This window comes from Pogona vitticeps, chromosome 1 (genome assembly GCF_051106095.1).
Source record: "Pogona vitticeps strain Pit_001003342236 chromosome 1, PviZW2.1, whole genome shotgun sequence".
Lineage (NCBI taxonomy): Eukaryota > Metazoa > Chordata > Lepidosauria > Squamata > Agamidae > Pogona > Pogona vitticeps.
The window spans coordinates 225,644,426-225,659,390 of NC_135783.1; the positions used below are offsets into that span (position 1 = coordinate 225,644,426).

The 14,965-nt window shown below is 40.1% G+C and overlaps 1 protein-coding gene across 1 annotated transcript in view; it reads left to right on the forward strand.

Moving 5' to 3' along the window:
• Nucleotides 1-14,965, forward strand: part of TMEM163 (transmembrane protein 163) — a 108,265-nt gene that overhangs the window by 84,204 nt on the left and 9,096 nt on the right. Inside the window, exon 5 of the mRNA XM_020779626.3 lies at nt 2,681-2,777. Within this exon, the coding sequence (XP_020635285.3) occupies nt 2,681-2,777 (97 nt within the window). The remainder of the gene's footprint in view (nt 1-2,680; nt 2,778-14,965) is intronic.

Consider the following 14,965-nt stretch of genomic DNA (forward strand, 5'->3'; position numbering starts at 1 on the left):
TGAATCAATGGAATAATGGAGGAGCTGACTCACCAAATCTCCACTGATTCAATGGGCATACTCTAGTGAGTTTTACAACTAAGTAACAGGATTTAAACCAGTGAGTCATTCACTGAATCCTAATATATTTTAATTCACAATTTTTAAAGCAGTAGCCATGTTGGTCTGTTTCAGTGTGTACAACAAAAAATGAAGGTGCTGGGTTAGCTTAAAGACTAAGACATTTATTTCAGTGTAAGCTTCCATGGATTGCAGCTTACTTCCTCAGATGCATGGAACATACTAAGTCACAGGTTTATATAAATGGAGCACATGGTATAGGGATAGGGAAAAGAGGAAGCCAGTTACATTGGTAGTGGGCTTTCAGAATGACAGTGATGTTGTTAACATTAGTAATGATGAGTTAACTTGCTGATTAAGCAGATATGCTGTTATTAGCACTTAGATGGTTTCCAGAGAGTGGACTGAAATTAAAATCAAGTCAAGGAATATGCAGTGTGCCAAGAATCCTCAGTCCTTGTTTAATCAATATGATGTCCATTGGAATCTGAATATAATTTAATTACTTTTTCTTGGGCTTCTTTACTTTAAAAACCAATTGACTATTCCTGAATTTCTCCTTGCTTGGTTCTTTAACATGGAATTGGAAAATGGAGATAATTTGGTTGTTTGGAAATTAACCTAATCCAAGTGCTGTATTACTTGTCACAAAGACGTTATTCTGGTTATTGCAAAATGCAAAGGAAGCTTTGAGAAAGGCTCTCTTCTTCTCCAGAAATATATAATTCTGCAGTCTTACTTATCCAGGATGTAAAGGTCATGAAACATTTTAGTGTTGAGGGAAAACTGTATACAAAGTCTGTTTTGTAGCTTGTTCTGCTTGGCAGGGTTGGAGGTGCAAACATACTGGTTTGTCACACTAATGTTCCACCTTGCTTTTGATTTTATGGTTTAATTATATATTTTTATATTTCTAAGAAGTGTGTGTGAGTGTGTCTTTATTCTTAGTGAGTTTCTCACTCTCCGGCTGTATTGGATACTCCAGAAGTGAAGTTTCTCAGTGAGGCCAAGGGCCATTTTTCAGATTTGCCAGCAGTCCAAAGGCTGCACTCCCAAGAGAGCAGGGCAGGCTGAAGGGGAAGAAGCAGTCAAGAAGCTATTTTATATTTTGAAGTGTTTTTATTATTAACAGTGCAGTGGTAACACACCGTACAGGGTGCTATAGTGGGTTTTAATTAACTGGCAATGGGTGTAATTTAAAAATAAGATTTTAATTGAAAATGCCCCCTTGTGCTGTCTCTTTGCTAACCTTTTTTTAAAAAATTGGTGTGTTGGGGCCACAGGGATACTCCTCCCATTCAAAAATATGACATAATTGCTCTCACATCCCCTTGAAGGCACAAGGGGTGTGTATTTTTTCAAAGTTTTTTTAAAATAAATTTGTGGGTATGGAAGGTGACTGGGGAAACCACGTGGAGGCCCACCTTGCTCTTATTAAACTTACCAGATTAATTACTTATAAAGCATCCTATCCATTTAATTCAGAAACCATCTCTACTGTGTTCAGCGGGGGCTTCATCCCATAGGGGTCGGCTTAGAATTGCAGTAATAGTGAGTCTTCTGCTCTGCAAGATGGGCAGAATTGTAAATAGATAACACAGCCAGGGATTGGGAAATGCCATGAGGTTGATGAATGATTCCAGTGATAAATGAAACATGCAATCAGCTAGCAGTTTCTCTGTGAGAAACAGGGCTGTGTTTCTTTTGTCTGGAGACTGCAGATGTCTGTTGGAGGCAAATATAGTTTCTAGCTCCTGCAGGAGCAAAGGAAAATTTAAACAGCAGCATATGAATTTTTAGAAGAGCTCTCTGGAGATGGAATTGGTCTGATAATATTAGGTTCGGGTGAAGATTTACTTACCTTGCAATATGGGAATGACTATTTAGGTGAGCCCCTGCTCCAATCCCTGCAAACGATCTTTTGCTCTCCCTTTAAGTCAAGAATATTAAATCTTATATGCATACTTTTCTTCCTGCTCAATCTCCTGGTATTTATCCCAAGGGCTGGGTATTCATCATACAAAAGAAAATTGCATGAGCTTGGCTGCCAGGGAACAAAGCCTGATTTAGGGGCAGGTAAGAAACAAACTCAGGAAAAAGAAATTAACAAGTCAATGTATGGTCTTCCCAATCTTCAAATTAACTGTTCCATCTTCTCCAGTTACATTCACTGTCCTCTAGCTATCTACTATTGCTCACTGGTCTTGAGCTTCCCTGCAAAGAGCAGGGTGGATATAGCATGAGCTCTTCTCAGCCATAGATGCTTCTTCTTGAGTGCCCATTGCCTTCCTACCTGGTGGGCAAAAGTGCTGCTGTCCCTGCTTCCAGCCCTGCCCGCCAAGTGGCAGTGTGAGAACTGAACACATGTGAGACAGCGTACAACCCTGTAAGAAACATTTCCTCCCAAACATTTGCATTATCCTGTGAGTAAAAAAAAATAGCTGCACAGAATATTTATTTGCAAATGTTCATTGTATAAATATTATGTTCAGTGTAGGGTCTTGTGTTTTCCATCAGTCAATAGGAACATAATGGTCCAAAACTGACCCCAAATTGATGCTAAAAGACATAATGGTGAAAAACACACACATTATAAATATATATATATTTTTATTCACAGAGCCTGTGTCATCTTGGGTGTGATATTTCTTCTGTCCTCCTTATGTATAGTGGTCAAAGCCATCCATGACCTGGCAACTAAGTTGCTTCCAGAAGTGGTAAGAGATTACTTTTATTTTGTTAAACAAGTCAACAAGAAAAACAACTGTCTAGTTTCTAATTTTACGATAAGCGGGTCTGTAGATAAACCGTGGCTACAATCCTGTAGAGTAGGCATGGTGGTGGAAATGGCATCATTCACATTGGTAAATTGCCATTAATTAATGAGCCCACCTCCACCCCAGATTTGAGATGGCACACTAGACAACCTAACTGCCGTTCAAGTGGGGACTGCCACTGCCAGTTCTGCCATTTCCCTTCTATTGGCAATAGGATTTGGGCTGTTATGCTTGATGGGGCGGTAGGTGTTGGCAGGCAGTGGTTTGGGGTCAGTGCAAGGCCAGTCTGGGTCAAAAAACAGAGAGGTCACAAAACAAATGTTTTCGGGATGTGCAAAGAATAATTGGGTCTAGTTACTTAGTCTGCTAATAACTTACCTTCCAACGTAACAGGTCAAGCAGGAAATAGCATGGTTGTCAACAAATTGGGTTATTCACAAGGATCTGACAGATGTGAGGCAAGGAATCAGTAGGAAAGCCAGATATGCTTGTTGTTTCCAACTGTTTTGATCTGGCTGGGTTGGCTGTATATACAGTTCTTGGTGTGGACCCTTGCCTTCACCAGCTGACTCCACTTAAACATTCAACTACTGTACAGCCTCTGCTGTGTTCTCTGCTTCAAGCCTGTGAGTTGGAAGAGTTTGCTGATGGAAGTATGTGTTTGTCTGTCTTTGTCTCTTGGAGTGAATGGGCCTTCTCTGGCAGGGCCAGAGTCTGCCTTCATTTCCTCTGCTTTTGTGAGAGACCTGCCGGCTGTTGTGGTTTCTTCCAGCTGAGTTTGATCATCCCAGTGTTGATTCTTTCAGGAAGACCAAGCCATGCAGCACATGACAATAGAAACCTGTGCCAACTTCACAGCTCTATAATATAGAAGAATTCTATTCAAAAAGAGAAAGTTATTCATTTTAATGGATGCTTATGGATGTTTCAATTAAATGCTGTTTTTTCCACTGGGCTAGATAATGTCCTAAATCCAGTTGCTGTTCTCAACTAGAAACAGTTTATTGAATCACTTACTGAATGATGAATCAATACTTAATGCAAACTCATGTACTCTACTCTTGTTGGGACTACCAACTGGATTCAGGTCAAAGTTTTGTTTTGCTGCTCAAGAATGATCCCACTTTGTCATAATAACCCAACACTTCTGGAATTCAAACTTTGCACTGCGTTTGGCCCTTCACTCCTAGTCTTAAGAATGATTAGAAAGTAAAAGCCTTAGAATGAAACTGGAAATTTGAGGATGCAGGTTTGCCCAAGTTTGCCAAGCTGTTGTCTTCTGCCCAGTAACTTGTCCTGTCCTGAAAACAATTTGATAGCATAAGGCTATGGGTACATTATTGGACACCTGGATAAACAGTGCTTTAGTACACAGTGTTAAGGTTTGTATTTTAGTGAGTCATTGTGCATACAGTAGGACCCCCATATCTATTGGGGGATAGGTTCCAACCCCCCCCCCCCCGTGGATGTGTGAAACCACAGATAGCACCAAACCAATTAAAATGAGAGGTGGGGGAAGGGCAGCAGGAGGAGGAAAGTGTACTGTATGTGTGCACTATGGGCTGGGCTGCAGCAATGGCAACTGTGGACTGAGAGAGGCAGAGGAAAGTGCAAGAGCTGAAGAGATAAGTGTGCATGCTCACTGTTGTGTGCTCATGTGCACTGCGGGCTGAGTTGCAGCAGTGGCAACCACAGACAGCTGAAACCACAGATACTGGCTCCAGATATGGGGGTCCCACTGTATAAGCTGTTTACTGACCAGTAAGACTCTCATATATGCAGGGGAGCTCCCCATGAATAGTGAAAAGTACAGATTATAACAGTTGGACCCAGGACTCCCCTGTATCTTTAATTGTGTGTGGGGGGGAGGGGAAGCCAGTCCTAGGAAGCAGTGTGGTTTACGTTACTGCCCCTCCTCCTGCCCTGCCAGCCAATCTGACTCTGAGTTTTACTATGCTGCTCTGGAAGAAAGCTTCCAGGACAAAGTGAAATAGTGGAGGCTTTCCTATATAACATAGTGTTTGGTTTCCTCTACCGGCCAGTCTGATAATTATACTCTGAAAATCCATACTTGTGGATATTTTCATTTAATATTTTTAATTTTTTCAGGCTGTGAATTAGTGGATGTTGATCCAACAAATACAGGGGTCCTACTGTACATGTAAGCCTAGTAACTATCTCTGCTTTGTTAGGAAATAATGAAACCCAGGAAGTTTCTTGATTTTAAATAAGAAGCCAATCTTAATACCACCATCTCAACCTCAGCCCCATTTCTGCTTTGCAGTGGAAAATAAAAACACCTATTATTTTACAAAAGTTCTGCCCAATGTAGACAGCATGGGATGGCTGCACTTACAGTGCTGTGTTACTGGTTGTTTGGAGTTTTACTGGGTTCATGTGTATTTTGTGCACCATCTGTACTCCAGAATCTTCTTCTACTACCTGAAGTGCATCACAGAAAATCATCTTGATCCTCTCCCCCCACCCATTCTTTTGGAATCCACAGCCTTGAAAGCTTGAAGTTCTTTGTAGTATACCACAGAAGTCATTAGAACAGTATTTTATCCAGCTATGGTACGATGAATCGATTTGATCACAAATAGCTAAAATAGATTGGCTCATACACAGCATAGCTCCAGGGTGCAGTCTGGAAATGAAGACAGGAGGACTTATTTCTGGTGATTCTTCAAAAAATTCAATTTGCTGTAAAATGTCAAATTATATTAATCATATTTCTTTTTAGAATGGATTTTCAAAGCTTGCTCTTAAATGTTAACTGCATGACTTTGATTTTCAGTCACATGATTGGGACACAAGGCTTTCCTACTAGTATATGTATTCCCTCATGTTCCAATAAGGAACAAAAAATTAACTCTTGGAGTGGAGTCATATAATCATTTGGCTGAGTTAAACAGTCTCATCTTTGGATTTCTGGATGTAGGTTGTTACTTATGTATTTAGAATATTTTAAACTTGTCTTTCGGGACACACTGCCCTCGTAAGGCAGCTCACAAGATTGCAAAAGATGGCAATACAGTTCCAATGCACAGTCAGGCAGAAACTGCAGGTGGAAATGCAGAGGACAACAGATGTCACTTTAGCCTTTAAAAAAACCCCAGTCATGATGAGATGCTATGTTTCTTCCCATGAAGAAGCTTTCTAAGGTCTAAGAGAGACCTTGTTGTTGTTTAGTCGTTTAGTTGTGTCGAACCCTTTGTGACCCAATGGACCAGAGCACGCCAGGCCCTCCTGTCTTCCACTGCCTCCCTGAGTTGGGTCAAATTCATGTTGGTAGCTTTGATGACACTGTCCAAACATCTTGTCCTCTGTCATCCCCTTCTCCTCTTGCCCTCACACTTTCCCAACATCAGGGTCTTTTCCAGGAAGTCTTCTCTTCTCATGAGATGGCCAAAGTGCTGAAGCTTCAGCTTCAGGATCTGTCCTTCCAGTGAGCACTCAGGGTTGATTTCCCTTAGAATGGATAGGTTTGTTCTCTTTGCAGTCCAGGGGACTCTCAAGAGTCTCCTACAGCACCACAATTCAAAAGCATCAATTCTTTGGTGGCCAGCCTTCTTTATGGTCCAGCTTTCACTTCCATACATCACTACTGGAAAAACCATAGTTTTGACTATGCGAACCTTTGTCGGCAAGGTGATGTCTCTGCTTTTTAAGATGCTGTCAAGGTTTGTCATCGCTTTCCTCCCAGGAAGCAGCCGTCTTTTAATTTCATGGCTGCTGTCACCATCTGCAGTGATCATGGATCCCAAGAAAGTAAATCTGTCACTGCCTTCACATCTTCCCATTCTATTTGCCAGGAGGTGATGGGACCAGTGGCCATGATCTTATTTTTTTATTTTTTTATTTTTTTGATGTTGAACTTCAGACCATTTTTGGCGATCTCCTCTTTCACCCTCATTAAGAGGTTCTTTAATTCCTCCTCACTTTCTGCCATCAGAGTGCTATCATCTGCATATCTGAGGTTGTTAATATTTCTTTCAGCAATCTTAATTCTGATTCAGTATTCATCCATGTGAGGGTTCAGTTTTCGGGGCTGTCCTTCAAATAAAGGACGAGACGGTTGAGGTAAATCAAAGGGCTCAGTATTTATTGCAACATCAACTCCAACAGGATTCCCACTTAAAAAGGGGTTCAAGGATTCTTGCAACATATTGCTTGGCTTTAACGGTGTCCATAACATATTTAGAAAAGGGTTTGTTGTCTCTGAGTTCCAAGGTCCTGTTAATAATGGCATAGTCCCCTGCCCAGGGTCCAGTTCTTCATCTAAGGATATCAACGGTAGAGTCTCTTCATCCCCGCTCCACTCACCCCAGGACGACCCGTCTCCTCCATTGACTCCCCAGGGGCCGGGTAACCCCCCAGCTTCCTCAACTCGGCTATATGCCATTGTTTCTTACGTTCCAGTTCTCGTGCCACAGCTTCTCTTTCCTCCCGGAGCTTCCTCCTCCACTCCTTGGCCTCGGTCTCACCCCAGTATGACGGGTGAGGCTTTAGCCCGAGTTGGCGGCGTTTCTCGGCCTCCTCATGGGGGACTCGGACCTGCTCCCATTTGTGGGTCCAAGGATCCTCCATCCAAATCCACTCCCATCCCCTCGGTATCTCCGCCGTCTTCCCCTTTATATCTCCCGCCGCCGCCTCAATCTCCTCCCTCCTTCTTCCCGCCAACGATTCCCCGGGTCTCGGGGAAAGGGTTAACCCTTTCATAGTCGCCTCCAAGTCTTGGGTATCTACCCCCTTATTCAAGGTAAGGGGTTCGGCGACCACTTGTTCCCAATCTGGGGTCTCCACGCCTTTCTCTTCCCGACGCATTGGGGACGGAGGTGGGGATGTCTGTGTGTGGAGGGTTCTCCTTGAGAGCGATGGCACTCCCACTAAGGCCTCCACTTTGGGGGCCTCACAATCCAGTCCTGCCTTTCACATAATGTATTCTGCATATAAGTTAAATAAGCAGGGAGACAATATATAGCCTTGTCGTACTCCTTTACCAATTTTGAACCAATCAGTTGTTCCACATGCAGTTCTGACTGTTGCTTCCTGACCCACATACAGTATAGATTTCTCAGGAGATAGATAAGGTGATCAGGCACTCCCATTTCTTTAGGAACTTGCCATAGTTTGTTCTGGTCCACACAGTCAAAGGTTTTTGTGTAGTTGATGAAGCAGAAGTAGATGTTTTTCTGAAACTCTCTGGCTTTCTCCATAATCCATAATGTTAGCAATTTGGTCTCTAGTTCCTCTGCATTGTTAGGAAATAATAAAGAGAGACCTAGCACTGTTATTTCCAGCCAAGTGGCTATTGCTGGAGAAAAGGCTTGGGCAAGCTCCAAGAGGTTTTGGCAGCTCTTGATATAATGTGATCCAAAACAGGGATTTAAAAGTAAAAACTGAAACCTTGAATTCTGCCCGGAAACTGAGGCAGCCAGTGTAAATGATACAGAATGGGTATAATGTCATCTCAATGCCTCATTCCCATAAGTGTTCTGGCTGATATATTCTGTGTCATTTGAAGTTTTTGAAGTCTTCAATACCAGTTTGGATAATTTTTAGCATGGAAGAAGACACTTATTTCTGTTACAACTGCTACTATAATTGTATGTCTTATTTCTCAACATTGCTGGCGCTTGGCGGTGGATCAAAAGGTCCAACCGAAAGATTAGAGGTCAAGTCCTAAACATTTGGAAATGAGAAGACATGATTTGTAAAATCACTGTTTTTTTTTATTTCAGGAAGCAAATTTGCATCTATTGGCAATTGTTTTGATTTGGTAACCACAGAATCTGGAACAACCTTAATTGTTGAAATTAGCATGAAGAGAAGGATGACCTGACCTTGCAGGATAGATCACCCTTCAAACAATGGTTTTAGAAGTGATTAGAAAGCAAATAGCCTCAGGATAAAACTGGAAACTTAAGGATGCAGGTTTGCCCAAGTTTCAGAAGCGGTTTTCTGCCTTTTAACCTGCCCCTGAAAACAATTTGATAGCATAAGTCTATAAGCACAGTATTGGACAGCTGAATAAACAGTGCTTAGTGAACTCTAGAGATCACGTCCATTTCTGGTGTCACCAGCTATTACATTACCAGGATATGGATGCTAAAACAAAGAAATAGGTGACCTAACCTTATCTTGCTCTTTAACTTATCCTTGCAGTTACAATAAAACCACTTGGTGTGTCTTTTTCTCAACAGCTTTACATAGGTTACAAAAGTCCTCACAAGATCTTCTCTGGGCACTACTGGCCACAATATTGTAGTAGGTGCCCCCCCTCGAAAGAATTTTTTCAGTAGTGAAGATTCACTCAATAGTGAAGAAACTTCATCTGTGGGGTGCCTTCACAAGAGGGATACGCCTGGCATCTTCATTGATAATATTTTGATACCTGGTTAAGATAGTCCTCCTTTAACAAAAGTTCAGAGATTGATTAATTGTTGAGCTTTTTATTGCTGATTGTATTTTACTATTCTGATGTTTTAATAACTTGATTATTGTTGGCTGTTTTTCCTTACTTTTAATGCTATATTTGTGGTTTGTAATTTTGAAATTTATTATTATATTGAATCTAAATCTTTCTGGATTTCTAAACCAAATCAGAAATGTGGAGTATATAAAACATGCAGGAAAAGCAAGCCTAAACTTTGAAAACTGAATGAAAAATTGTTTTGAACTTACGTCTTCAAATCACTTGTCATCCTCTGCTCTTAGTATGCAAAGGTGGTTAATTAGAGGAATGAATTCTTTTCTGCATTGTTGTTCTCTGTAGAAACTGAAGGAGAATTTATTATTATTTTACAGTCTAAAAGTACAGGCTGTCTCTTAGTGTAATGTACTCAGGACTGTATACAATTTCTTTCTCCTCCCCCACCCCGAAACAATTTGAGGAACCAAGGAAGAGTGCAACCATTTGACTTTACCTGGTGTGATTAATCAATAATAATTTGCAATTCAGGCAGTATGTGAATTTCCCCAGGCAGCTCTACAATCAATGCAGTGTCAGTGCAGTTGGGATTCTGCTTTCAAAAGCATAGCTCAAGACATGGTTTTCTGCAAATAAAGCCAATGGTCTGACATATATCTTTCATTTATTATGGCAAAAAGGCAGGAGAGAAGCATGCTAGTTTCAGAGTAAAATGAATTTTAAGAAGCCATTATTTATCTGTCGCACTAATTATGTATCTGGTTGTGCTTGTAAATAACCAGATAAAAGGTACCTGGAGTAGACATAATGTATTGAATTAAAAATTATGGGATTACAGTAGTTAAATTCACTATAGTATAATAGAGTAGTTCAGTTTATTTGAAGTGCATTATACAATGGGGTGGCATCTTGTAAAATCTAATGTTAGTTATAATTATTGTTGTATATGCTTGCACAGGTTACGTTCCATATGCTAACTGATGTCCTATGTATATACATTCTTAATCTCACATTTCTAGAGGATGGTAGTATAATACCTAGAAGGGAAAAGTATAGCTTATACAAAAGTCAATTTTAGTTTTTTCTGCTTTTTTAAAGCATACCTAGTGATATAAATGTGGTGTTCAAGACTGGCATAGTTACATGACAAGTGGTGCAGTCTATTTTGGGTTTTGCAATATCTGAATCATACTTCAAAGCTTTCCTTTCTTACATAAATTGCAACACATTCTAGGTGTCAAAATTTGCCCTTTTGGTGAGAAAACACTTGAGGCAAGAAGGTCAATTGAAGAAAATGTTTGTTACATTTAATTCTTGCTTTTGTGTTCATTGCTCACCTCTATGCAATGCTTTGAGGAACAGTATAAAGAGCATAAAGGACTGAACATTGGTTGTGGAATACAACAAGACTCTTGGAAAAAGCTCTTCACATATGAACAAATACCAAGTAGTAGCTGTTTGTAAAGCTATTGTGTAAATTGCAAACAGTTGGATTCGCTGCCACTTGGCTATCTTTTTGTAGGCTGCAAGGCATCTGTAATTTTGTAAGCCATTCTGTAAAATAAACTGTAGCTCTCACATAGACACAAGGGGCACTGATTTCATAGAACTAGGAGTTTTCATACCAGTGAAGGTATGCCATAAGTGATGTTCATGTTTGCTCTTTGTAATACAGTTTCCATGGTGACTGAGTGTGCTGATTGCGATGTATTTACTAGTATGGTACAATATAAGTTAAGGACACGTATTTTGTTGTTTGGATCATTGCATAACCATAGGTCAAACAAGACCATCCTTACCCTTTTTTCCTAACAAAGTTGTACAGCAGGTTCTCTTAATTTCATTTTGAACATAATGGTGTATCAATATACCTGAAGTAAAAGTATTCGATAACCAGAGTTATGTATTTTACATATTAGGAAGAATAATTACCAAGTGGATATAGAATTGCTTTAGGAATGGCCATTGCTTTTGGCTATATCCATTTGCTCATCTGTCTGTCTGTCTGTCTGTCTGTCTGTCTGTCATTAATTTAATTTAATTTAATTTAATTTATATCCCACCCATCTAGACCGAAGTCTACTGTGAACGACTAACACCAGGTTTAACTTGTTTAACTTGTCCAGAAATAATTTGAAGCAAAAAGTGGATGGATATGATGAGGCAGAGAGTTCAGCAGGAGGGGAACAGAGAAGTGTAGGATGGTCCGAGCCTGGTGTGGAGCAGTGGCCCATTTTACCTAAGGGAGTGGTATATGGTGATGGGATCTGAACTGGCAACCACCAGCCAGGAAAAGGATCTTCAGATTACAATGGCCACCAGCTTGGGACAGCTGGAAAAGAAGATAAAGTAAATTCATGGAAAATAAGGGTCTTAGTGGCTACTAGTTAGGATGCTTATATTATCTTCATCGTCAGAAACAGTATTTTAAAGAAACACCGGTGGCTGGGGAACACAATCAAGAAGGCACTGTTGTGAGTCTTTTAATGTCATCCCTTTGGCCACTGTGGTGAAGAAAGAGCTGGAAGAGGTGTGCTATTGTTTGCATTACTACATGTTATTTATTGCCAGGGTTTCCCCCCTGTGCTTGATCCAGCTTTGCTCTCACAGAAACAAAGCCGCAAAGACACACGCAAAAGAAATCTCCATGACTGATGGATTGTTAGTTAATGTAAGGTCTGAGCATTACTAAGTTAACTGTAGCAGTTTATTTTCGTGAGGTGACTGTGAGATGCTCATTTTGTTTAGTTAATAAATATGTAGGAGTACCTTAGTTTACGAATGCCTCGGTTAACATAATTTTCGCTTTACTAACCAAAATCCATTGAAAACAATGCCTCGGTTTATGTTTTTTTTCTGTATTTTTTTTTTTTTTTGGTTCATGACGAAAGTTTCCTCAGGATGCATTGTGCCTGGAGGTTTGTAGCACCGCTCCCGTTCCTATGGCAATCTGCGTTTTGGTTTTTAAAAAATCGCTGCATTGCGTAATGTTCCGGCAAATGCATTAATTTCGTAAACTGAGGTACGCCTGTAAATGTTCGTGTTGGAAAATGATTTTTTCATTTATATAGAAAAGCATCCCTCCTTTTCTTTGTTTTTCATCATAGCTCATAAATAGTGTTAACATGCTTACATACTGAGTTGTTAATGGCCAGACTCATGGCCATATGTGTGTAAGTGAAATCATGGAAGTTGCAGCAACAAGTTGATACTGACTAATGAAGTGCCACTCATATTCCTGGCTACATGCTTGTCACTCATCTGGGTGCATGATCAGGAATGCATGCAGTACTTCATTAATTAGTGGCAATTTGCTTTTGCAGTTTCAGTTATGTCGTTTACATGTACATAAACCACCAACAGGATTTCGGTCAATATTAATCGAGCTGTGAGAAACTTTACCATTTAAAAAGTACAACATTGATGCTTAGCTGTTCACTGTGATGAAGGAACGGCAATTGGGATCTGTGTTAATACCGTATAGGGACTTTGACAGACTAGTTGGTGGCATGGCTACATGTCCTTCTAACCTTGCATTTGCTGTAGCTTTAACATGTCTGAAATAAATTTGCAGTTGTAAATCTATACATGATATACAGCTAAGCACACATTTTGGAGGTGGTATCCCAGGTTTTTTTGGTCCGAGAATGTGCTATTTTAAACAGGGGTGAGAGGATTGTTTATTTTGCATCAGTTCTTATTTCACTTTTTAAAATCATGTCGGCATTTATGAACACTTATGTCAGTGTAAATTGTGTCTGTAGGGGTTGTCTAATATTGCCTTCCAGGATGACAGGTTCCTTGACAGGTTAGAAAAATAGCTCTTCCTTTTAAAAATGTGGTTCTATTTTTTTTTTTAGCACTGCATCATTTTACCAATATGCCACTTCAAAACTAATTTTGTAAAAAATAAATGAAGCCAGCATGCACAGCTTGTCGAGTATTGGCTGCTGATCACTACTTCGAGCAGGTGAAGGGTGGAGAATGAGCTGGGGAAGCAAGTGAGTGTGTCTTGGAGCCAAGGGGGTGGCTGAAGGCTGCTGCTCTCTCCCTGCCAGGATTTTATACTCTGTGTAACCCCTTTTGCTGAGAGGCAGGCTCGGCGCTGAGAAGCACACACTGAGTGTGTATGTGTGTGTGAGAGGCATGCACACACACGCAAAAGGAAAGAAAAAGAAGGGGAGAGGGGGATTTGAAGAACTTGTCAACTCCCCAGCTCTTTTGTTTAAAAGGGGATGGGGGGGGGAGAAGGGAGAGAAACATGAAAGCAAGCTAAGTAAAAACAACCTGCCTGAAGAGTAAAAGAGTAAGCATAAAGAGAGAGAGAGAGAGAGAATATGCTTTTGGAGGAGCTGCACTCCCCAAAAGAATTAAAAGTTTTCCCAAGAAGATGCACACATTGACCCAAAAACTACCTGACTTTAAACTACTTCCAGAACCCTGCTCCCTCTCCCTATTTATTTTCATAGTGTGACCACACTCTAATCTGATATTTTTAAAATAATTTAAACATTAACATATACAATCAGATTCATCCAGAATCTGCAAACCAGAATAATGCAAAGTAGCTGAAAGTAAAGTTACAACCACAGCAATCTGATAGGAAAATGTGGTGCAAGAATTCAGAATCCTGTGGTAGATCAACATGAGATATAGGTGGTGGGTAGGCATTGGTGAGATGGATAATATAATTCAAAAACAGAAGCCAGGTGTTAGAAAACTCAGTAAATTGTGAAATATTGGCAAAATCTTTGTTTTCTATACGTGAACATTAATTTGATCACAGATTTGCTGTGTTGGTGATTGGGATTAAGGTGGGGCTTTTCATTTGCTATGCTCGTGTAATGTCCCAGTGCAGTTTTTGACAACACTAATCACACACTGAGTCAATGGTGCATTATATTCAGAGCATATACACTGAAACACATGAGTGAGATGGGCTGTGATGGTAGTCGAACATGTATCTGCATACATTTGTGAGAATACATACAACAGAGAAACTAGAAAGCGTAAAAAGATTCTGAGAAAAAAAAATAACTCTTCTGATTATGGAATGGTAGTGCTCGAATTCTAATCTTCTGTTTACAATTCAGAGCTATTGTTCTAATTAAAATATAGATGGCCAATGAATGGTGAAGCTCAATGGATGTGTTCCTTATTTGTAATCAGAAGCAGTAGCAGGTGGAAAATATGGGGCACTGGAGAGGGAAAATCCTGAGGGAAATGGTAGCAGATGTTCAGGCTTATTTTATTAATTTGGTGCTGTATTAAAATGTCTCTTCTGATCATTTTTCTGGAGGATGAAATAATTTGGAAAGGTAATAGTACACACAAAACATGAGGCTGTTAAATCTTCTGTGGTTTGTTAATGGTTGTAGGAATCAGATCACTGTCCATCTCCATGTCATTTGATTTTTCATCTTCACGATAAGCATTTCCCATAAATCTTTTTTAGCCCTCTTAATCATTGTTTCCCAATAAAACTCTCCAGAATCTAATGTGTTAAACTATGGTGAATTCACCTAGTGCAGACCCCCCCCCCATCTTGTACCCCTCAATGTTTTGAACTTTACTTTCCATTAAACTGCAGCCATTGTGGTAAATGGTGAGGGAAGGCACTACATTGTCAAAAGGCTGACAATTCATTCTCCTTCCACAACTATAATCTGGACCTGACCAGTTAATTATTTCACCA